The 23,005-nt window shown below is 40.2% G+C and overlaps 1 protein-coding gene across 2 annotated transcripts in view; it reads left to right on the forward strand.

Annotated features, from left to right (window-relative positions):
- The window catches only part of LOC124002961 (CSC1-like protein 2), a 92,247-nt gene that overhangs the window by 36,835 nt on the left and 32,407 nt on the right, over positions 1–23,005 (forward strand). The window contains exons 5-14 of one of the 2 annotated variants that reach the window (XM_046310829.1): positions 1,065–1,155; positions 2,253–2,290; positions 5,179–5,321; positions 7,779–7,830; positions 8,068–8,176; positions 8,359–8,429; positions 15,140–15,220; positions 20,457–20,580; positions 20,689–20,822; positions 21,012–21,149. In XM_046310829.1, coding sequence (XP_046166785.1) covers positions 1,065–1,155; positions 2,253–2,290; positions 5,179–5,321; positions 7,779–7,830; positions 8,068–8,176; positions 8,359–8,429; positions 15,140–15,220; positions 20,457–20,580; positions 20,689–20,822; positions 21,012–21,149 — 981 coding nt within the window. Of the gene's footprint in view, positions 1–1,064; positions 1,156–2,252; positions 2,291–5,178; positions 5,322–7,778; positions 7,831–8,067; positions 8,177–8,358; positions 8,430–15,139; positions 15,221–20,456; positions 20,581–20,688; positions 20,823–21,011; positions 21,150–23,005 lie in introns of those variants that run through there. The other variant, XM_046310827.1, reaches the window with a different exon arrangement.

The raw sequence follows: 23,005 nt of genomic DNA on the forward strand, positions 1-23,005 counted from the left end.
TACTTTTGTATATATAGTGTATATCCTCAGGAATGTTAGGCAGCACAATGCAATGGTGGCCAACATAGATCGTTCAAAGCCTTTCTTCAGTCTAAAAATTATACTGCTAGCACACAACCATTATTTGGCTTGAGGGTGCCCTCAATGATGCCTACCTTAATGTCTGGATGCTTGGCATACTTGGGGCACCCTCAGCCAGAGTTGTGTTGGTCTGTTGCACACTGTGTATGTCTCTTGTCCTATAGAGTGAGGGGTAACCCTTTACTTGATACCTCCCTGACAAGGCAGATGCCATAAATCGTCATTACACTGTTGGCTGATTCTACCAGACTTTACAGTCATGACACAAACCATAATCTAGACATCTATCCAGCCCCACGAGTTTGATGTTTGTGTAGTTACAAATGTTGAACTCATGGAGCAGGACATCCTATTATGTCATTCACATAGCAGCCTTGTTGATGTTGACCTTGGTGTGGGAAGTTCAAGTGAAATGTTGTGTGATTTTGTTAGTGCATAGTATCTACAGTAAAACGTGAAATGTAGGATTATATCATGTGACAATGACTAAATTAACTGTTTTCTGATTGACGCCTCTGTGCGTACTAAGTCAGCAATTGCTTGATTGGCCAGTAATTCCGCTGAGGGATGATGGGATCTTGAATGTGTCATGTTAGACCCTCCGAGAGCTGGAGAGTTTATCAAACTGACTATAAAATATACACAGAATGGCATGGTTCTACAGACATTGTTGAGTAACTGTTATGGTTTCATTAATAAATTGACATTTTTTGATGATAGATATGCAGCAGTGAAACATAATGTGGGTTGGGGTCAAATTCTATTTAAATGTTGTAAATTCAGGTAAACTGACATTCCAATTTTCTGTTTACTTTCTGAATTGATGGAATTAAAATGGAATCGACCCCATTAGCTTTTCCTCTAGCCTCAATTCCATTCTGTTTCAAACCACAAATTAACTAACTAAACCACAGTTGCAGGACCCGGTCCTGCCTTGTTCTCCGTGCCTCCATCAAAGCCTGACACTTGTCCTCTGTTTCCAGTGTTGCCTCAGCTCTGCATTCTGAAACGCCAGACCGCTATGAACGTCTCACTTCAGTCTCCAGCTCTGTCGACTTCGATCAACGGGATAACGTGAGAAATCCCTCCCTACTCCCTCCCTCAGAATGTCTCCCCACCACTGAGGTTGTCTCCTACTGGTCACACGTGCATCTCTTTAATCGACTCCATTGGCCTTGCCTCCCATCCCTGTTAAACAATGCAAGATAAGTAGAGGACTGTAAAGCCGCTGGCTGCCAGCCTTGGATGTGGGTGGAGTCACGTCCGTCAGACACAGTTTCACTTGGTGACTCCTGATGGAGACTTCCCACCCCTTATCGATTCAGTACATATATGTTTTATCATAAGGGAGACTTCTCTCTTGACTCTTCCAAGTAATGCAACACAATATTGTATATGATGATAGTTTGAATTAATATCCTTAAGATTAAATGCCCCAGTGCGTGGAACAGACACTCATACACATTTTCAAACTTGTGACTTTTACAGAAATATAAGCTAAACCAGTCAGTTATCCACACACCCAATGTCCCTCAATAACATTCTATGGAACTCCATACGATATCCCAGAGTCATGTGTAGCACTGTAATCACCCTAGTAGGTCAATTCAGTCCCCGTTATCTCTTTTCTACCTCCTAGCCTTTTAATCCCAGCTGGTAGGCTAAGGCTCTGCCTCCACTCTCCCTGTCTGTTCACTAAAACTCACATCACGATTGGGCCACTGCTATAGCTGTCCTGATGACGTTGGCTTTACCCCAGACAGTCCCCTGTTTATTGCCCTCTCTGGTCATACAGTACTTGGACCCCAATTAAATAAATTGCAGATAAAGGAACACCGTAGTTTAATTCTAAATGTTTACACTGTGTTTTGAGTTTAGGTTTCACATCAACATCCAATGACTATGAGAAAAGCATGTTGCTATGTTGGATTTAACACCTTTGATAAATAAAAAAACCATGCTGGTTTGTTCTGTATCTGCAGTTGATTGAATTGGGGACTAAAAACGAAAACACTTAATAATGCATCACCACTGTCAAATTATTTGTTTGTGTGGAATTTCATTTTTATTTTATTTTTAAATCTCCATGTATTGAGAATGTTGAAAAGCGACTGTTTTCAACTGCATTTTTTTCAAATGTCTGATTGTCATTGTGCATGTCTACACTGCAGGGCTTCTGTTCCTGGTTAACTGCCATCTTCAGAATAAAGTAAGTGAGTCTGTTATCAACGTATCAATACTTGATTGATTAATTCTCAGCTACAATCTTTCTTATCTATGAAATGTATCCAGAATGTTCACCGGTCTGTTTTTAGACCGGGACATAGCACCATCTCTGCTGCATCCCAAATACAATATCAGCATGTCCAGTGGCTAGTTAGTGCAACTTCTTTAGGCAATTTTACAGCTATCAATTTAGGAGTCTCCAATCTCACCATGTTCAACCTGTGGATAATGCGCCTCAGGGTGGGGTTTGACATTTGAGGAGATGGTAAACGTTGCCCGCGCTACGGCAATGGGCGGCGCGGTGCATTCTGTGTGAAGGCGTACTCTCCTGTAAAGTATGAATGGGAGTCTGTTAGGCGCTAGCTCAAAACCCAACATTAGCACGAATTTTGTCAAAAAGAAGTACAACATTACAAATATTTTCCGAGATGTGTGATAATTAACTTGCTATCTGTAATACTGTATAGCCTTGGAATCGTTACATTGCCTTGGAATCGTTACATTGCCTACTTTCGAGGAAAATAGGCACATTCCTCGACATGTATACTGACTTTGAGAAGGGATTGCGTGACGATTAGTTTAGCAACCGCGTGACGCAGCATGACAATGTGAATGCGATTAGTCGACATTCTGCTGGGTGGGGTTTATACGTTCCATTATTCATTGGATTCCTATCTCCTTTCTATAATATCTCTGTAGGAATATCACAAAAATATAATCAATGGCTCATTCCATAGAAGATATCCTCCCGAGTTTTGACATCGGCCAGTATTGAAATTTGACCTGTACGATAATGTTTTTGCAATCCTAAATGTCATATTCCTGTTAACTTCCAGTGTAGTGAGAGCGACTTAATCAGTTCCACGTCATACCGGCCGGATTTCTGTCTGCTTGAACCCCAATAACTCGGCTGTGTGAACCTTTCCTTTAAAACCTACTTGACAGATCTAACATAATATGTATCTATTGATGATGTTCAGTTAAGTTTCCTTAATATAACAGAAGGTGTTCTGCAAGGGCTGATTCTGGGTGCAGTACTTTTTGCCATCTACATGAACAATATTGTTTTTTTTCTGTGAATAATTGTAAATTGCGCCTGTATGTGGATAATACTGTTGTGTATTTTATTCCCCTCCACCGTGGACAAGGCTCTGTCTGACCTACAGACTGCTTTCATTCTTACGAAAAACATTAATTGCCCTGAAATTTGTATTAAATACTGGAAAAACAAGGTATGTTTTCTAGAGCGCTCAACAATGACTCTAAAGATCTGTACCTTGAATGGTGCCAAACTTGATCATATATCTGCTTACAAATATCTGGCATTTGGATAACTGAGAAGTTGAGAATACAACTAGGCTCTATAGCAACAGGTCACGCCTCTTGCTTAATTGCAGGAAGCAGGTCTTTCAGTCGCCGTTCCTACCAGTCCTAGACTATGGCGACACCTTCTACATTGTTGCAGCTGCCACTTCATTAAAGCTGTTAGATGCAGTGCACTTTGCTTTATTACAGGCAACAGGTTTTGCACTCATCACTGCATTCCCTATCTGAATGGCCCTCTGACTTTGCGTAGGTCAAAACATTGCATTCTGTTTATTTTAAAGCCTGTTTGCTAAAACACCTGTATTACCTAACATTGTAACGAGCCTATTGAAGTATGAGATGCCCATATCCTGTTGCAGGGGTGGCTAAATCTTGAAATTCCTTCTGTCACTACAGATTTCAGTAAAACTGCTTTTAGTTTGTTCTATGAGTGATGTGCTAAGAATCTTCAGAAAACCCTACAGTTGGACGCATTGGTGCCTTTCCTGGCAATTCAGATTGTTGGTAGAGGGACCTCTTCACTGGGGAATGTGGTTGTTTTTTTTATAATCGTTTTTTTTTTTTGTGTATTTTGCTTTGTTTCCTATATTCTTTCCTTGGTTGCTTGGTCTTGTCATGTAGGGCTCCCTTGAAAAAGAGATGGGACTCCCCTGCCTTAATACATACAATTAAATACTGTAATATAGTAGTTTTTACGTTCCCCACAAACAAGACATGCTCAAACTATTTATTTAGAGGGTAAATGGCCTTTGTTTGAAAAGAAATCTTGTTTTAATGTATCCCTTTTGTACACATCAGTGCGCAACCGGCAATTTGGAAGGGCTGGGTTGTTAAACCATGGGGGCTGTTTGAAATACAAATTAACAATACAAGTGTTAATGAATTTACCTTCAAAAAACACAGCTAAATTCCCACATATAGTAATAAAAAATATATATAAATCTTGCTGGTCACAGACCTGGGCAGAAAATAGTTGTATTTTGTAGTTTGTTTTAAACTTTTCAAATAATCTAGGTAGTCAAATATAGTTTAAAAATAAATCATTATTTACTTTGTTATTCAAGTACAGGTCTCAGAAAAGCAAATGATATTTGAAAGTATTTTTCATATCTTTCAGATATGAAAATAATATTGGAAGTGCCTTCTGAAAGTTTTCACACCCATTTTCCCACATTTTGTTGTTACAAAGTGGGATTAAGATTTAATTGTCATTTATTTTGGTCAATGATCTACACAAAATATGCTAAAGTCAAATTGGAAGTGGAAGAAAAATTCTAACATTTGTAAAAAAAAAAATATATATATATATAAGCAAAATAAACACTAATGTATCTTGATTAGATTAGTATGCAACCCTCACAGGTGATTATACGTGTTAGAATCACCTGTGAGTTTCTGGGTAAGTCTCTTAAGTGGTTTTAATTCAAATGTAGAAAATGTACCTCCTACCCCTTTCACCAAAAATAAAGTTCTTGTCTCTGTGTAAATGGTGCTCAATTTATACTCCAAAAGTGAATCCACTTCTCCTGCCCTCACCCCACCTAGGGACGAGGAGATTCGGGAGAAGTGTGGTGAGGACGCAGTGCACTACCTTTCCTTCCAGCGCCACATCATCGGCCAGCTGGTGGTTGTTGGGGTTCTGTCTGTGGGCATCGTCCTGCCGGTCAACTTTTCTGGTGACCTTTTGGGTGAGTATGCCAGATTTCCATTCATTTCTATTAATGAAATGTACCTCCTGTTTACCTTTTTATAAATCCCTTATTAATGAGATCACCTTAAGTTAGACACACTACATTGTTTTTGTTGTCGTCATGTGAGACTTTGCATATTAATGTGACTTCAACAAAGAAATAAACAAAGAAATAAACAATGGTACAACATGAAGACGTATTCCATCAGATTTGCACATAGAAGTAGCATATCTGCTCTCCATTGTACAGTTCGTTTACAAAATCTCCTATAACAACAAAAACACACATGGACCAATCGGTCCTTGTTTTGGGTTTATGATATGCCAAAATGTCCCATTAAGGAATTTGCAATGCCTTCAAAAAGTATTCATACCCCTTGACTTATTTCACATTTTGTTGTGTTACAGCCTGAATTCAAAATGGAATCCCATCTATACACACTACCCCATAATGAAAAAGGGAAAACATATTTGTAAAACATTTTTCTAAAACATTTTTCTAATGTATTGAAAATTAAATACAGAAGTATTCACACCCCTCAGTCAATACATGTTAGAATCACATTTGACAGCCATTACAGCTGTGAGTCTTTCTCACAGCTCTAAGAGCTTTGCACAGTTGTATTTTACAGTATTTGCACATTTATTCTTTTTTTAATTCTTCAAGCTCTGCTGAGTTTATTGTTGATCATTGCTAGTCGGCCATTTTAAAGTCTTGCCATAGCCATTAGCCAATTAAAGTCCAAACTGTAACTAGGACACTGAGGAACATTCAACATCATCTTGGTAAGCAATTCCATTATATATTTGGCCTTGTGTTTTAGGTTATTGTCCTACTGTAAGGTGAATTTGCCTCTCAGTGCTTAGCTCTATTACATTGATTTCTATCCTAAAAGAACCTCCCTCGCTGATGAAAAGAATACCCATAACATGATGCAGCCACCACAATTCTTGGAAATATGAAGTGGTACTCAGTGATATGTTTGGGGCAAATTCTACACAACAAAACACTTTGTATTCAGGACATGAAGTTATTTAAAAAACAATTGTTTTACTTTTACCCCCTTGTCTCCCTAATTTCATGATATCCAATTGGTAGTTAGTATTGTCTCATTGCTGCAACTCCCCTATGGACTCAGGAGAGGCGAAGGTCGAGAACCATGCATCCTCCGAAACACGACCCTACCAAGCTGCCCTGCTTCTTGCCAGCTGCACCAATCTATCGGAGGAAACACCGTACAACTGACAACCGAAGTCAGCTTGCAGGCGCCCAGCCCGCCACAAGGAGTCGCTAGAGCACGATGAGACAAGGAAATCCCGACCGGCCAATCCCGGACGACGCTGGGCCAATTGCGCGCCGCCTCACGGGTCTGCCGGTCACGGCCGGCTATGACAGCCTGGGATTGAACCCAAGGCTGTAGTGACACCTCGGCACTGCGAAAGTTAATTTCTTTGCCACATTTTTTTGCAGTGTTACTTTAGTTCCTTATTGCAAACAGGATGCATGTTTTGTGATATTTTTATTCTGTACAGAGTTCCAAACTGCCTCTGGAAGCAATGTCAGTACAAGAACTGTTCGTTGGAAGCTTCATGAAATGGGTTTCCATAGCCGAGCAGCCGACACACAAGCCTAAGATCATCATGCACAATGCCAAGTGTCGGCTGGAGTGATGTAAAGCTCGCCGCCATTGGACTCTGGAGCAGTGAAAACACGCTCTCTGGAGCAATGAATCATGCTTCATCATCTGGCAGGCCGACAGACTAATCTGTGTTTGGCAGGTGCCAGGAGAACGCTACCTGCCCAAATGCGTAGTGCCAACTGTTAAGTTTGGTGGAGGAGGAATAATGGTCTGGGGTTTTTTGTCATGGTTCGGGTTAGGCCCCTTAGTTCCAGTGAAGGGAGATCTTAATGCTACAGCATACAATGACATTCCAACTTTGTGGCAAAAGTTTGGGGAAGGCCCTTTTCTGTTTCAGCATGATAATGCCCCCGTGCACAAAGCGAGGTCCATACAGAAAGGGTTTGTTGAGATCGGTGTGGAATAACTTGACTGACCTGCAGAGCCCTGACCTCAACCCCATCACACACTTTTGGGATAAATTGGAACGCCGACTGCGAGCCAGGCCTAATCGCCCAACATCAGTGGCTGAATGGAAGCAAGTCCCCGACACAATGTTCCAACATCTAATGCAACGCCTTTCCAGAAGAGTGTTGGCTGTTATAGCAGCAAAGGAGGGACTAACTATATGTTAATGCTCATGATTTTGGAACAAAATATTCGGCTCTTAGGTTATATTCTGAGGCAGACTACTTTATTTTAGTTGACTATCATAGCTAAATTTCTACAAGAAAGTTTATTTAAGTTTACTAACAGACTAAATACAGATAATATAAATACTTAAAGGAAATGTCACAAGAAAATGTCTATATACATTGTTCTCTTTTTGTCACCAGAAAATAATGCATACAGCTTTGGGCGGACCACTATAGCAAACCTGAAGTCTGGGTAAGTAAATTTTTTATAACCCGCTTTTGTTATTTTGTTGGATATTAAACCAATGGCATTATTTGAAAAGAAAGAATGATGGGTAGTTACGGAAAATCCCAGGAGGCAAAACTGGTTGCAACGACTTTATTATTAATTATTTTGGTACATCATGATCAGATGACTGTATACTGGTTATAATGTTTTTAGATATCTTTTAAACAACATGTTTATCAAATCTCTTCTGCGTTTTCTCAGGACTAACCTCTTGTGGCTCCACACTTCGTTTGCATTCATATACCTGCTTCTGACTGTGTACAGCATGAGACGACACACGTCCAAGATGCATTACAAGGAGGACGACCTGGTAAAGTTTATTTTATTTATTTATCCATAGTCAAATTCAGATGAATGCAATGTCCACTTAATCATGGGCTACTATAAAAACATTTGGAATGTAATAGTTATGAAGTACAGTACATGGCAACATCTGGTTAACAGATGTGTAAATTTCAGCAGTCATAAATCAAAGCATATGCTCTTTTCCAGGTGAAACGTACATTATTTATCAATGGGATCTCCAAATATGCCGAAGAGGTCCACATAAAACAACACTTTCAGTAAGCATTTTTCTGGTTTCATTTATGGTCAGACATCAATCAGCAAGGCATTGGTCAATCAATGCTGACCCCACAGTAGAATGTACATCATTGATAAACATTTTTATTTATTTTATTTATTTTACCTTTATTTACCTTTATTTAACCAGGCAAGTCTTATTTTCAATGACGGCCTGGGAACAGTGGGTTAACTGCCTGTTCAGGGGCAGAACGACAGCTCGGGGGTTTGAACTCGCAACCTTCCGGTTACTAGTCCAACGCTCTAACCACTAGGCTGCCGCCCCATAACGCTGCCGCCCCATAAACATGAGCAATAACGACTGTAAAATCATTCAAATACTGTATGCAAACAACTTATTTTATACTTAAACAAAATCTCTTTCTCTGAACAATTGCATTAATAAGCAATATTTTTTTCTGAAAAAAGGGGTCAATATGATATACACCCATAAAGACTCTTTTATAAATAAGCTAGTCAAAAGTTTAGTATGTGGTCCCATATTACATTTACATTTAAGTCATTTAGCAGACGCTCTTATCCAGAGCGACTTACAAATATTCCTAGCATGCGGTGCACTACATCAAGCTTGTGACCCTACCAACTTTTTGGATGCATTTCAGATTGTGTTGTGCCCAATATAAATTAATGGTAAGTGATGTGTTGTCATTTTGTCTTCACTTTTATTGTAAATAAGAATAGATGTTTCTAAGCATATTTTTCTAAACATTACCATTAAATGGGAAGGTTAGCATGTCTTTGGGGTATGATCTTTGAACCGCAAACTTTCTCACTCATTATTCACGATTCATTCAGGATTAACTGTAAACATGTTAGCTTCCACATTATTGTAGAAGTGTTTAGAAAAATATATTCTTATTTACAATGAAAGTGACTCCAAAATGACACAGTACATTATTTACTGTTTCATTTATATTTGGCTAAAAATAATCTTAAACACAAAAAAACTAAATGCAAACACGAAAAAACTAAACACCAGTCTCAACATCAACAGTGAAGAGGCGACTCCGGGATGCTGGCCTTCTGGGCAGAGTTGCAACGAAGCCTTATCTCAGACTGGCCAATAAAAATAAAAGATTAAGATGGGCAAAAGAACAGACACTGGCCAGAGGAACTCTGTCTAGAATGCCAGCATCCCGGAGTCGCCTCTTCTCTGTTGACGTTGAGACTTGTGTTTTGCGGGTACTATTTTAATGAAGCTGCCAGTTGACTTGTGAGGCGTCTGTTTTTCAAACTAGACAAATGTACTTGTCCTCTTGCTCAGTTGTGCACCGGGGCCTCCCACTCCTCTTTCTATTCTGGTTAGTGCCCGTTTGAGCTGTTTTGTGAAGGGAGTAGTACACAGCGTTGTACGTGATCTTCAGTTTCTTGGCAATTTTTCGCAAGGAATAGCCTTTATTTCTCAGAACAAGAATAGACTGACGAGTTTCAGAAGAAAGTTATTTGTTTCTGGCCATTTTGAGCTTGTAATTGAACCCACAAATGCTGATGCTCCAGATACTCAACTAATCTATAAAGACCATTTTTATTCCTTCTTTAATCAGGACAACAGTTTTCAGCTGTGCTAACATAATTGCAAAAGGGGTTTCTATTGAACAATTAGCCTTTTAAAATGATAAACTTTGATTAGCTAACACAACGTGCCATTGGAACACAGGAGTGATGGTTGCTGATAATGGGCCTCTCTACACCTATGTAGATATTCCATAAGAAATCTGCTGTTTCCAGCTAAGATAGTCATTTACAAAATGAACAATGTCTACCCTGTTTTTCTGATCTATTTGATGTTATTTTAATTGACTTTTCTTTCAAAAACAAGGACATTTCTAAGTGACTTTTGAATGGTAGTGTACATGTAAATATCTCATGGCTCAAAGTTGAAGAGAGATTGACTTCATCACTACCTATTTTTGTAAGAGGTGTTAACAAGCTGAAGGTACCGAGCTGTCTATTTAAAATACTAGCCCACAGCTCAGACACCCATGCATACCCCACAAGACATGCCACCAAAGGTCTCTTCACAATCCCAAAGTAAAGAACAGACTATGGGAGGTGCACAGAACTACATAGCGCCATAACTACATGGAACTATTCCACATCAGGTAACTGATGCCAGCAGTAGAATCAGATGATTAAAAAAACAGAATAAAGATGCACCTTATGGAACAGCAGGGACTGTAAAGAGACACAAACACAGGCACAGACATGCATACACATAAGACACACACTCTACAACATGTACACATGGATGTTGTATTGTAAATATGTGACAGTGGAGTAGTGGCCTGAGGGAACACACTAAATGTATGGAGTGAAGTGTTATGAAATGTAATGTCATATTTTAAATTGTATATAACTGCCTAAATGTTGCTGGACCTCAGGAAGAGTAGCTGGTGCCTTGGCAGTAGCTAATGGGGATCCTTAATAAATACAAATACCAACATAATTTCCTACATTTTTTTAGCATAATATATAGCTGTTTTTTAATTGTTTATTTTCTACAGACATTATTGCTCATCTTTATCAAGGGGGTCAATAATTCCAGACCCCACTGTATGTGCCTTCAGAAAGTATTCATACCCTTTGACTTTTTCCACATTTTATTGTGTTATGGTATTAATTCAAAATGGATTAAAATAAAAACAAATCTCACCCATCCACACACAATACCCCATAATTGACAGTGAGAACATGTTTTTAGAAAGATTTGCAAATGTATTGAAATCTCATTAACGTAGGTATTCACACCCCGTTGCTATGATGTTCCAAATTGAGCTCAGGCGCATCCAATTTCCTTTGGTCATCCTTGAGCTGTTACTACAACCTGATTGGAGTCCACCTGTGGCTGATTCAATTGTTTGGACCTAATTTAGATAGAAACACACCTGACTATATAAGGTCCCACAGTTGACAATGCATGTCAGAGCAGAAATCTTGCCATGATGACCAAGGAGCTGCCCGTAGATATGAGATTGAATTGTGATGAAGCATACAGTATATCTGGGGAAATTCCTCACTAAGGACTCAAAGTTAATGAACATATGTATTATCACAGTGGGAGAGGTTACAACAAACTTAATACTCAAAATACAAGTCTGTCTGCAGCTCTGAAGGGATGCTCTCCCTTCAGCACTCTTTATACTCGTGCACAAACTGGGCGTCTCTGCTCTCAGGGTGCAATAGGCTGATCATGACCTTGCACACACAGTTTCTAGGCGTTGGGCCAAAGTAACAATGTGTTCCCTTCTTTCTGTTCTTCAATCAGTCCCTTCCCTGAGAGCAGAACATCCTAACACAATAACAAGAAACAACACGCTACATGTAGTCACACATTTGCAGACACAGAGGACACTAAGCATTTCCACTACAAAAGATCGAAAACAATTTATACAGTGTTGAAAGTTCCCAAGAGCAATTTCCCATCATATGGAACTACCCAGCTGGCTGTCCATAAGCATAAGGCAAAATATCCTGTGGTCTGACGAGACCAAAATTGAACTACCTGAATGCACAACACAATGTCTGGAGAAAGACAGGGGTTTAGCTGTGGCTGGTTAACACCATCCCTACTGGGAAGCATGATGGTGGCAGCAGCTTGCTTTGGGGATGTGTTATAGCGGCAGGGACTGTGAGACTGGTAAGGATAGAGGAAACAAAGAATAGAACCAAATACATGCAAATGCTTGAGAATTAAAACCGGTGTGAAGATTTACGTTCCAACAGGACAATGACCCCAAGCATACAGCCAAAGCAATGCTGGAATGGCTTTAGAACAAGAATGTGGAAGTCCTTGAGAGTTCCAAGGCAAAGCCCAGACTTGAATACTATTGCAAATCTGTGGAAATACTTTCATTTTACTGTTCAATGCCGCTACCCATCTGATTTATCAGAGCTTGAGAAAATATCCAACGAAGAATGGGAGAAAATCCCCAAATCCAGATGTGCAAAGCTGATACAAGACGACTCAAAGCTGTAGTCATGCCCTTGCTTCTACAAAGTATTGACTCGGGTGTGAATTCTTATGTAAATTACATATTTCTGTATTTTTTTATACATTTGCAAACCTGTTTTCACTTTGTCATTATGGGTTATTATTGTGTGTAGATAGATGGGTGAGAATTGTTCTTTAAATCAATTTTTGAATTCAGGCTGTAATGCAACATGTGGAATAAGCCAAGGGGTATGAATACTTTCTGAAGGCACTATGTGGGAATTGGGTGAAGATCAGTGATGTAAAGTACTTAAGTAAAAATACTTTAAAGTACTACAGGTTTTAAGTAGTTTTGGGGGGTATACAGTTGAAGTCGGAAGTTTACATACACTTAGATTGGAGTCAATAAAACTTGTTTTTCAACAACTCCACAAATTTATTGCAAACCAACTATAGTTTTGGCAAGTCAGTTCGGACATCTACTTTGTGCATGACACAAGTAATTTTTCCAACAATTGTTTACTGACAGATTATTTCACTTATTATTCACTATCACAATTCCAGTGTGTCAGAAGTTTACATACACAACATTGACTGTTTCTTTAAACAAATTCCAGATAATGATGTCATGGCTTTAGAAGCTTCTGATAGGCTAATTGACATTATTTGAGTCAATTGGAGGTGTACCTGTGGACGTATTTCATGGCCTACTTTCAAACTCGGTGCCTCTTTGCTTGACATCATGGGGAAATCAAAAGAAATCAGCCAAGACCTCCGAAAATAAATTGTAGACCTCCACAAGTCTGGTTAAACCTTGGGAGCAACTGCCAAACACTTGATGGGCCACGTTTGTCTGTACAAACAATAGTACGCAAGGATAAACACCATGGACCACGCATCTGTCATTCTGCTCAGGAAGGAGATGCGTTCTGTCTCCAAGAGATGAACGTACTTTGGTGTGAAAAGTGCAAATCAATCCCAGAACAACAACAAAGGACCTTGTGAAGATGCTGGAGTAAACGGGTACAAAAGTATCTATACCCACAGTAAAATGAGTCCTATATCGACATAACCTGAAAGGCCGCTCAGTAAAGAAGAAGCCACTGCTTTAAAACCGCCCTAAAAAAGCCAGACTATGGTTTGCAACTGCACATGGGGACAAAGATCATACTTTTTGGAGAAATGTCCTCTGGTCTGATGAAATAAAAAATATAACCTTTTGGCCATAATGACCATCATTTTGTCGAGCTGAAGAACCCCATACCAACCGTGAAGCACGGGGGTGGCAGCATCATGTTGTGGGAGTGCTTTGCTGCAGGAGGGACTGGTGCACTTCACAAAATAGATGGCATCATGAGGAAGGAAAATTATGTGGATATATTGAAGCAACATCTCAAGATATCAGTCAGGAAGTTGAAGCTTGGTCGCAAAAGGGTCTTCCAAATGGACATTGACCCCAAGCATACTTCCAAGTTGTGGCAAAATGGCTTAAGGATAGCCACTCCAATACTTTGACCTTGTTATTACAAAGCCCAGACCTCAATCCTATAAAAAATGTGTGGTTAGAACTGAAAAGGCGTGTGCGAGCAAGGAGGCCTACAAATCTGACTCAGTTACACCAGCTCTGTCAGCAGGAATGGGCCAAAATTCACACAGTTTATTGTGGGAAGCTTATGGAAGGCTACCTGAAACGTTTGGCCAAGGTTAAACAATTTAAAGGCAATGCTAAAAAATACTAGTTGTGTGTGTAAACTTCTGACCCACTGGGAATGTGATGAAAGAAATAAAAGCTGAAATTAATAATTCTCTCTACTATTATTCTGACATTTCACATTATTAAAATGAAATGGTGATCCTAACTGACCTAAGATGAAAATTTTTACTAGGATTAATTGTCAGGAATTGTGTTGAAATGTATTTGGCTAAGGTGTATGTAAACTTCCAACTTCAAATGTATTACTTTACTATTTATATTTTTTTCTACTTTTACTCCATTACATTCCTAAAGAAAATAGTGTACTTTTACTCCATACATTTTCCCTGATACCCAAAAGTACTTATTACATTTTGAATGGTTCTGACTTCTAAACTTGAAAACATGAAACATCCTTTTTCATGTCACTGGGAGAGAAAGAGGAATGTAGAATGTTTACATTGTCACAATATGTTATTGTTAGACATCAGGGATCCTATGGAAAGGAGAAGTGCCACAGTCTGGTACAAGTCAACAGGACAGCTATGAGAGGGAGGAGTGAGGAATTTGGTCTGTGGTCAGATGAAGTGAGGAAGAACCGATCACTCAAGTTTTGTCTAGCAACAGAGGTGTATTGGCTGTTATGATATGGAGGAGACTCTGCATAGGAGGAAGAGTTAAATACCAGTGCTTGTGTGAATGTCTTTGTCTGTTCAGCTGTCTGACCCATTGGGTGAATCAACTTGGTTTGAGCTTTTCATAGTTGTCCGTCAGTTTTTCCCCTGTTATTTAGAACCTAACACAGGAAAATTATATAATTCACACACTTATCAAGAGACCATCCCTATGTCTCTGATCTGGCAGACTCACTAAACACATGCTTCATTTGTAAATTATGTCTGAGTGTTGGAGTGTTCCCCTGGCGATCTGTAAATAAAAAAAACAAGATAATCGTGCCATCTGGTTTTCTTAATATGAAAATTGTCACTGCATTTTTAAGGTCACTGACTTTATCAACTCTCATTACAGTATGGTAATTGTTTTCTTTTCTCTCCATTGTCACACAGACAAGCCTATGAGAACTGCACTGTTCTTGATGCTCGAATCTGCTACAACGTAGCCAAACTCATGTCCCTGAATGCTGAGAGGTGAGACCTTTACCTGCTGTTCACCAATTATGTTCATTCTCACTTTCCTTTAGAATGCGTCATCACAATTTCAGCCCCCAACATATCGAACCCTCACTACAAAAAATGGCATCGCTTGACAAAATTGTACAGATGTATGATTGTAGGACAGCCCCTAAAGTGACTCTTTACACTTTATGCAAAGATTTCCTTTGTGTTGTCTTAAGAATTCAGCCTTCTCTGTGTTGCTCTCTACATCCCTCATTCTTTTGTCTTTATATCCTGCGGGTCTGATATCTGATTGGAAGTTAACTCAACAGTAATGCTATTGGTCAACAACTCAGATTTTGAATCCAAACAAGTCAGATACTTGTTTTTTTCACTCTGGTTGGTGAAATATACACAGCCTTTCTACCTCTCTCTCCCCCAAAGCTATGGGACATGGCACAAGCCATGACTTCTCTCTCGTTCCCGGTCTGATCATACCTAGGATAAGGCCTTGTAACTTAAGGTTATGCCTTGTATGATTTTATCATTTATTTTACAATAATATGACATATTTTTGCCTTTGATAGACAACTCAGACCTGTCTGTAACTCAACTATAATTTGTTGAGTATTGTTAAATCATCTTTATGGAGTCAATAACATTTTAATAGGCTAATTACGTAGTTTTATCACGGGTCACATGTGAGGTATCTATTATATAGCCTATGTTAAATATTACTTCACTTTTAATTTGATCACTCTTTTGTTGCTGAGATTTTCCTGCGCTGCAATGCAGATGAGTGATTTACATAATTTCACTTAAAACCCATGGTTATATTATCAGTATTCCACTTTACATGTAGCCTCATTTTGACCAGCGATCAAGCAACATGATGGACTAAATGGACAAATCCTTTTGCTGCGACAATACAGGTCTAATTAAGATCATACATCTGTAGTTACAGTAGAACAACTCCAGGTGGAATGTATTCCTGCCATTTTTGAAGGGAAGAAAAGCCCCCCATATTTTTTGTTGTTGACCACATAGAGATAATACATTAATTAAACTCATTACCTCCTCACTCTCAACAAATGGGTCAAGGCAAGTGTAAGGTCCATAAAATAGTGTTAGAATTGTATATGGAGACGCATGGTTGGTGTGGTGTAAAATAGTGGTGTAAAGTACTTAAGTAAAAATACTTTAAATTACTTTTTACTTCATACATTTTCCCTGACACCCAAAAGTGGAAAGTTTCGCTTTGCTTCTTGAAAAGGTATCACAGGTGAACTACAAGTCAGTATTCAACATCTATCCATGTCCGAGGACGTTGGGAGATAACATGGAAACCAGCAGATAGGGGCAACAGTGAGTGCTGTTACCATCAAGTAGGCTTTGGTTTTGCTAGGGTGTTGTGAATGGGGATGGTGAATGGGCTTCTGTCTCTGGTTCCAGAGGTTGCATGTTCGAATCCATCGATAGAAAGATGTTTTTGATATTTTTGTTTTAAGTATATTCCAAAACTTAACCATTACCTTAACCATTCTGAGTTAATTGCTTTACGGAGTTTGGGTAATCCAAAAGTTACTTTACTGGTTTATTTTTTTGGTTAGGTAACTAGTAACTGTAAATGATTACATTGATAAAATAACCTACCCAACCCTGTAGACGCACCGCTTTTGTTTAAAGTTTGCAACAGTGTCCATAACTGTGACTAAGACATGTTATCTGTGTGACCTATACGATATCGCAGAAGAGGGACCTTGTTTTTTAGGTTTGTGAGTTCTGATGACAGAAGTAGCCCTTGATGACCCAGCAGTGGCCATCTTGATCTCCTCCTACTCGCCCACTGGTGCTAAACACTATTGATCTCCAGTGGCTGGAGAAATCTTCCATGCTACTGGAATTGATTACAAAATTTATGGGTCGTAATCCACTTACCCGAAGACTTGAGCCTTACTTTGTGTGTTGTACAGTACATGTCAAAAGTTTGGACAGACCTACTCATTCAGGGTTTTCTTTATTTGTACTATGTTCTACATTGTAGAATAATAGTGGAGACACAAACTATGAAATAACACACATGGAATCATGTAGTAACCAAAAAAAGTGTTCAACTAATTCTTCAAATCAGCCACCCTTTGCACAGTATTGGCATTCTCTCAACCAGCTTCATGAGGTAGTCACCTGGAATACATTTCAATTAACAGGTGTGCCTTGTTAAAAGTTCATTTGTGGAATATCTGACCTTCTTAATGCGTGTGAGCTAATCAGTTGTGTTGTGATAAGGTAAGGGGGGAATACAGAAGATAGCCCTATTTGGTAAAATACCAGGTCTATATTATGGGAAGAACAGCTCAAATAAGCAAAGAGAAACGACAGTCTATCATTACTTTAAGACATGGTCAGTCAATCCGGAAAATGTCAGGAACTGTTCAAGTTTCTTAAAGTGCAGTCGTAAAAGCAATCAAGTGCTATGAGTAAACTGTCTATGATGACCGCCACAGGAAAGGAAGACCCAGAGTTAACTGCACCTCAGATTGCAGAGTCAAATTTTTTTCACAGAATTTAAGTAACAGAGACATCTCAACATCAACTGTTAAGAGGAGACTGCGTGAATCAGACCTTCATGGTCGAATTGCTGCAAAGAAACCACTACTAAAGGACACCAATAAGAAGAGACTTGCTTGGGCCAAGAAACACGAGTAATGGACATCTGACCGGTGGAAACTTGTCCTTTGGGTCTGATGAGTCCAAATTTGAGATTTTTGGTTCCAACCGCCGTGTCTTTGTGAGACACAGAGTAGGTGAATGGATGATCTCCACTTGTGTGGTTCCGACCATGAAGCATGGAGGAGGTGTGATGGTGTGGGGCTGCTTTGCTGGTGACACTCTGATTTCATTTGAATTCAAGGTACAACTAACTAGCATGGCTACCACAGCATTCTGCAGTGATACGCCAGCCCTTCTCGTTTGTTCTTCAACAGGACAATTGCCCAAAACATACCACCAGGCTGTGTAAGGGCTATTTGACCAAGGAGAGTGATGGAGTGCTGCACCAGATGACCTGGCCTCCACAATCACCCGACCTCAACCCAATCGAGATGGTTTGGTATGAGTTGGACCGTAGAGTGAAGGAAAAGCAGTCAACAAGTGCTCAGCTTATGTGGGAACTCCTTCAGGACTGTTGGAAAAGCATTCCAGGTGAACCTGGTGGAGAGAATTCAAAGGGTGGCTATTTTTTTGGTTACTACATGATTCCATATGTGCTATTTTATAGTTTTGATGTCTTCACTATTATTCGACAATGTTGAAATTAGTACAAATAAAGAAAACCCTTGAATGAGTAGGTGTTTCCTAACTTTTGACTGGTACTGTATGTGTGGGCGTGTACAGTTGACGTCGGAAGTTTACATACACTTAGGTTGGAGTCATTAAAACTCTTTTTCAACCACTCGACACATTTCTTGTTAACAAACTATAGTTTTTGCAAATTGGTTGTACTTTGCATGTAATTTTTCCAACAATTGTTTAGAGATTATTTCACTTATAATTCACTGTATCACAATTCCAGTTGGTCAGAAGTTTACATTGACTGTGCCTTTAAACAGCTTGGAAAATCCCCGAAAATTATGTCATGGCTTTAGAAGCTTCTGATAGGCTAATTGACATTTGAGTCAATTGGAGGTGTACCTGTGGATGTATTTCAAGGCCTACCTTCAAACTCAGTGCCTCTTTGCTTGACATCATGGGGAAATCAAAAGAAATCAGACATGACCTCAGAAAATAAATTCTGGTCTGGTTCATCCTTGGGAGCAATTTCCAAACGCCTGAAGGTACCACGTATGCAAGTATAAACACCATGGGACCACGCAGCCATCATACCGCTCAGGAAGGAGACGTGTTCTGTCTCCTAGAGATGAACGTACTTTGCTGCAAAAAGTGCAAATCAATCCCAGAACAATCGCAAAGGACCTTGTGAAGATGCTGGAGGAAACGGGTACAAAAGCATCTTTATCCACAATAAGACGAGTCCTATATCGACATAACCTGAAAGGCCGCTCAGTAAGGAAGAAGCCACTGCTTTAAAACAGCCATAAAAAGCCAGACTATGGTTTGCAACTGCACATGGGGACAAAGATCATACTTTTTGGAGATATGTCCTCCGGCACAGCCAGAAGAGGACTGGCAACCCCACATAGCCTGGTTCCTCTCTAGGTTTCTTCCTAGGTTTTGGCCTTTCTAGGGAATTTTTCCTAGCCACTGTGCTTCTACACCTGCATTGCTTGCTGTTTGGGGTTTTAGGCTGGGTTTCTGTACAGCACTTTGAGATACCAGCTTATATACGAAGGGCTATATAAATACATTTGATTTGATTTTGATTTGATTTGGTCTGATGAAACAAAAATATAACCTTTTGGCCATAATGACCATCCTCGTGTTTGGAGGGAAAAGGGGGAGGCTTGCAAGCCAAAGAACACCATCCCAACCGTGAAGCACGGGGGTGGCAGCATCATTTTGTGGGGGTGCTTTGCTGCAGGAAAGCAGCATCTCAAGACATCAGTCAGGAAGTTAAAGCTTGGTCGCAAATGGGTCTTCCAAATGGACAATGACTCCAAACATACTTCTAAAGTTGTGGCAAAATTGCTTAAGGACAACAAAGTCAAGGTATTGGAGTGGCCATCACAAATCCCTGACCTCATTCCGATAGAAAATATGTGGGCAGAACTGGAAAAGCGTGTGAGAGCAAGGAGGCCTACAAACCTGACTCAGTTCCACCAGCTCTGTCAGGAGGAATGGGCTGAAATTCACCAAACTTATTGTGGGAAGCTTGTGGAACTGTACCTGAAACATTTGACCCAAGTTAAACAATTTAAAGGCAATGCTACCAAATACTAATTGAGTGCATGTAAACTTCTTACCCACTGGGAATGTGATGAAAGAAATACAAGCTGAAATAAATAATTTTCTCTACTATTATTCTGACATTTCACATTCTTAAAATAAAGTGGTGATCCTAACTGACCTAAGACGGGGAATTTTTACTTGGATTAAATGTCATGAATTGTGAAAACTGAGTTTAAATGTATTTGACTAAGGTGTATGTAAACTTCCGACTTCAACTGTATATGCCTGTTTGCGAGTGTATGTACTGCTCTGATGGGATTGTGTGGACATACTGTATGTCACCATGCATTTGTGCAGGATTGTGCGTTTTGTGCACCATGTGTAGAGCTTTCAATATGATTTGTGTGTGTGTGTCGCCTTACAGGAAGAAGACAGAGCGCAGTTTAAAGTTCTTCACTGATCTCATGGCCAAAGAGCACATGCCCACCATGGTCAACCCCAAACCCTGTGGCCACCTCTGCTGCTGTGTCATCAAAGGCTGTGAGCAGGTTAGACACCCAGAAAACCATCACATTCATTAGGCTGTGCCTTTAGGCATTTGCAAATTAGACTTCTGTGCTATGTTATGTAAAGTATAATCTGTCATTGTATTTCAGGAAGAGGCGGTGAGCTTCTATACTAAGCGGGAGGCCAAATTGAAGGAGGAGTACAGAAAGGAGAAAGAGAAGGTCAACACTAAACCTCTTGGCATGGCGTTCGTCACGTTCCAGAATGAGGCAATGACTGCAATGTGAGTCGATCTCGACACAAGTTGATGTTTTTGTGGTGTATGTATTTGTTTGTACATGCATGCCCTGTTATATCTGACCAGGATGGTCTTTCAAAACGCCTCAGTAGATCAGTGCCATCACCAAATGCCATATGTAATAAAAGCTTTATTAGCCTGCTGAATTTCCCTGCCATTTACCACTTTTCATAGAATCCTAAAGGACTTCAATGCCTGCCAATGCCATGGCTGCACATGTCGCCAAGAGCCCAAGTCATCCCAGTTCAGTGAAAGTCTCCACATCTACAACTGGAGTGTGAGCTATGCTCCTGACCCTCAAAACGTGCGCTGGTAAGAGATAGTGTCTTTTGCAGGGTGGGCCAGCCATAGAAATAGAATTTAGAGAACTACTAATTATATTTCTATGTGGCTAGCACCAACTATGATGTTGAGGTAGAACAAAGGAGGCAGCAAGAGAGGCTAAAATGGACTCTTATTGTCAAATCAAATTTTATTGGTCGCATACACATGGTTAGCATATTTATTGCGAATTAAGAGAAATGCTTGTGTTTCTAGTTCCGACAGGTGCAGCAATATCTAACATGTAATCTAACAATTCCTCAACAACTACCTAATGCACAAGTCTAAATAAAGGAATTGAATAAAAGTTATTACATTATTAAAGTGACTAGTGATACATTCTCTCTGTGTTAGTGATGGCTGTTTAACAGTCTGATGGCCTTGAGATAGAAGCTGTTTTTCAGTCTCTCGGTCCCAGCTTTGATTCACCTGTACTGAACTCGCCTTCTGGATGGTAGCGGGGTGATCAGGCAGTGGTTCGGGTGGTTGTGGTCCTTGATGATCTTTTTGGCCTTCCTGCATGAGTGACTGCACTCCACACCTTTGCACCCAATTACAAAATGTGGCTATGGATGGATGGGGTGATGATGGGTATTTGTCATTAGTGATCCTCAGGCCCCCATGACCTCCAGTCAGGTCTTTTCCTAAACCCCTGACTTTGGAGCTTTGTGGCTTACTGAATGCTTGCCAATGACTTAACCCACTCAGTCTCCGCCCATGCTTAACTGGCTCCCCATCAAATGAAATCAAACGTTATTTGTCACATGGGCCGAATGCTTACTTTACAAGCCCTTTCCCAACATTGCGGAGTTAAAAAGTAATAATAATGGTAATAAAATAACAAGTACAAGGTTATATAAAATAAGTACTGTTACCGAGTCAATGTTCAGGGGTACGAGGTAGTTGACGTAATTGAGGTAATATGTACATGTAGGTCGGTGTAAAAGTGACTAGGCAATCGTGATCGATAGTAAACCGCGTAGCGTATGTGAAAGTGTGTGTGTGGCATCAATATGCATGTGTGTGTGTTGGAATGTTAGTGTAGTATGTGTCCATGAGTCCAGTAAGTGTGCATAGTCTGTATGTTGGTATTTTATTAGGATCCCCATTAGCTGTTGCGAAGGCAGCAGCTACTCTTCATGGGGTTCACAGCCAGTGTATGAATCAGTGCGAAGAAAAAAGGGGGTCTATGAAAATACTCTGGGTAGCCATTTGATTAACTGTTCAGCAGTCTTATGGCTCGGGGATAGAAGCTGTTCAGGAGCCTTTCGGTCCCAGACTTGGTGCTCCGGTACCGCTTGCCCTGCGGTAGCAGAGAGTACAGTCTATGACTTGGGTGGCTGGAGTCTGTGACAATTAAGTTGTTCTTCTGACTCCGCCTAGTATAGAGGTCTTGGATGACAGGGAGCCTATCAAGATGCTCTCAATAGTGCAGCTGTAGAACATTTTGAGGATCCGAGGGCCCATGGCATATCTTTTCAGCCTTTTGAGATGGAAGAGGCATTGCCGTGCCCTCTTCACGACTGTGTTGGTGTGTTTGGACCATGATAGGTCCTTAGTGATGTAGACACTGAGGAACCCATAACCCACTCCACTACAGCCCCGTCAATGTGAATGCAGGAGTGCTTGGCCCTCTGTTTCCTGTCGTCCACGATCAGCTACTTTGTCTTGCTGACGTTGGGGGGGGGGTTGTGGTCCTAGCACCACACTGCCAGGTCTCCGACCACCTCCCTATAGGCTGTTTCATCGTCGTCAGTGATCAGGCCTACCACCACCGTGTCATCGGCAAACTTGATGATGGTGTTGGAGTTGTGCATGGTCACGCAGCCGTGGGTGAACAGGGAGTA

This window comes from Oncorhynchus gorbuscha, linkage group LG18, assembly GCF_021184085.1.
Source record: "Oncorhynchus gorbuscha isolate QuinsamMale2020 ecotype Even-year linkage group LG18, OgorEven_v1.0, whole genome shotgun sequence".
NCBI classification, from domain to species: Eukaryota; Metazoa; Chordata; class Actinopteri; order Salmoniformes; family Salmonidae; genus Oncorhynchus; species Oncorhynchus gorbuscha.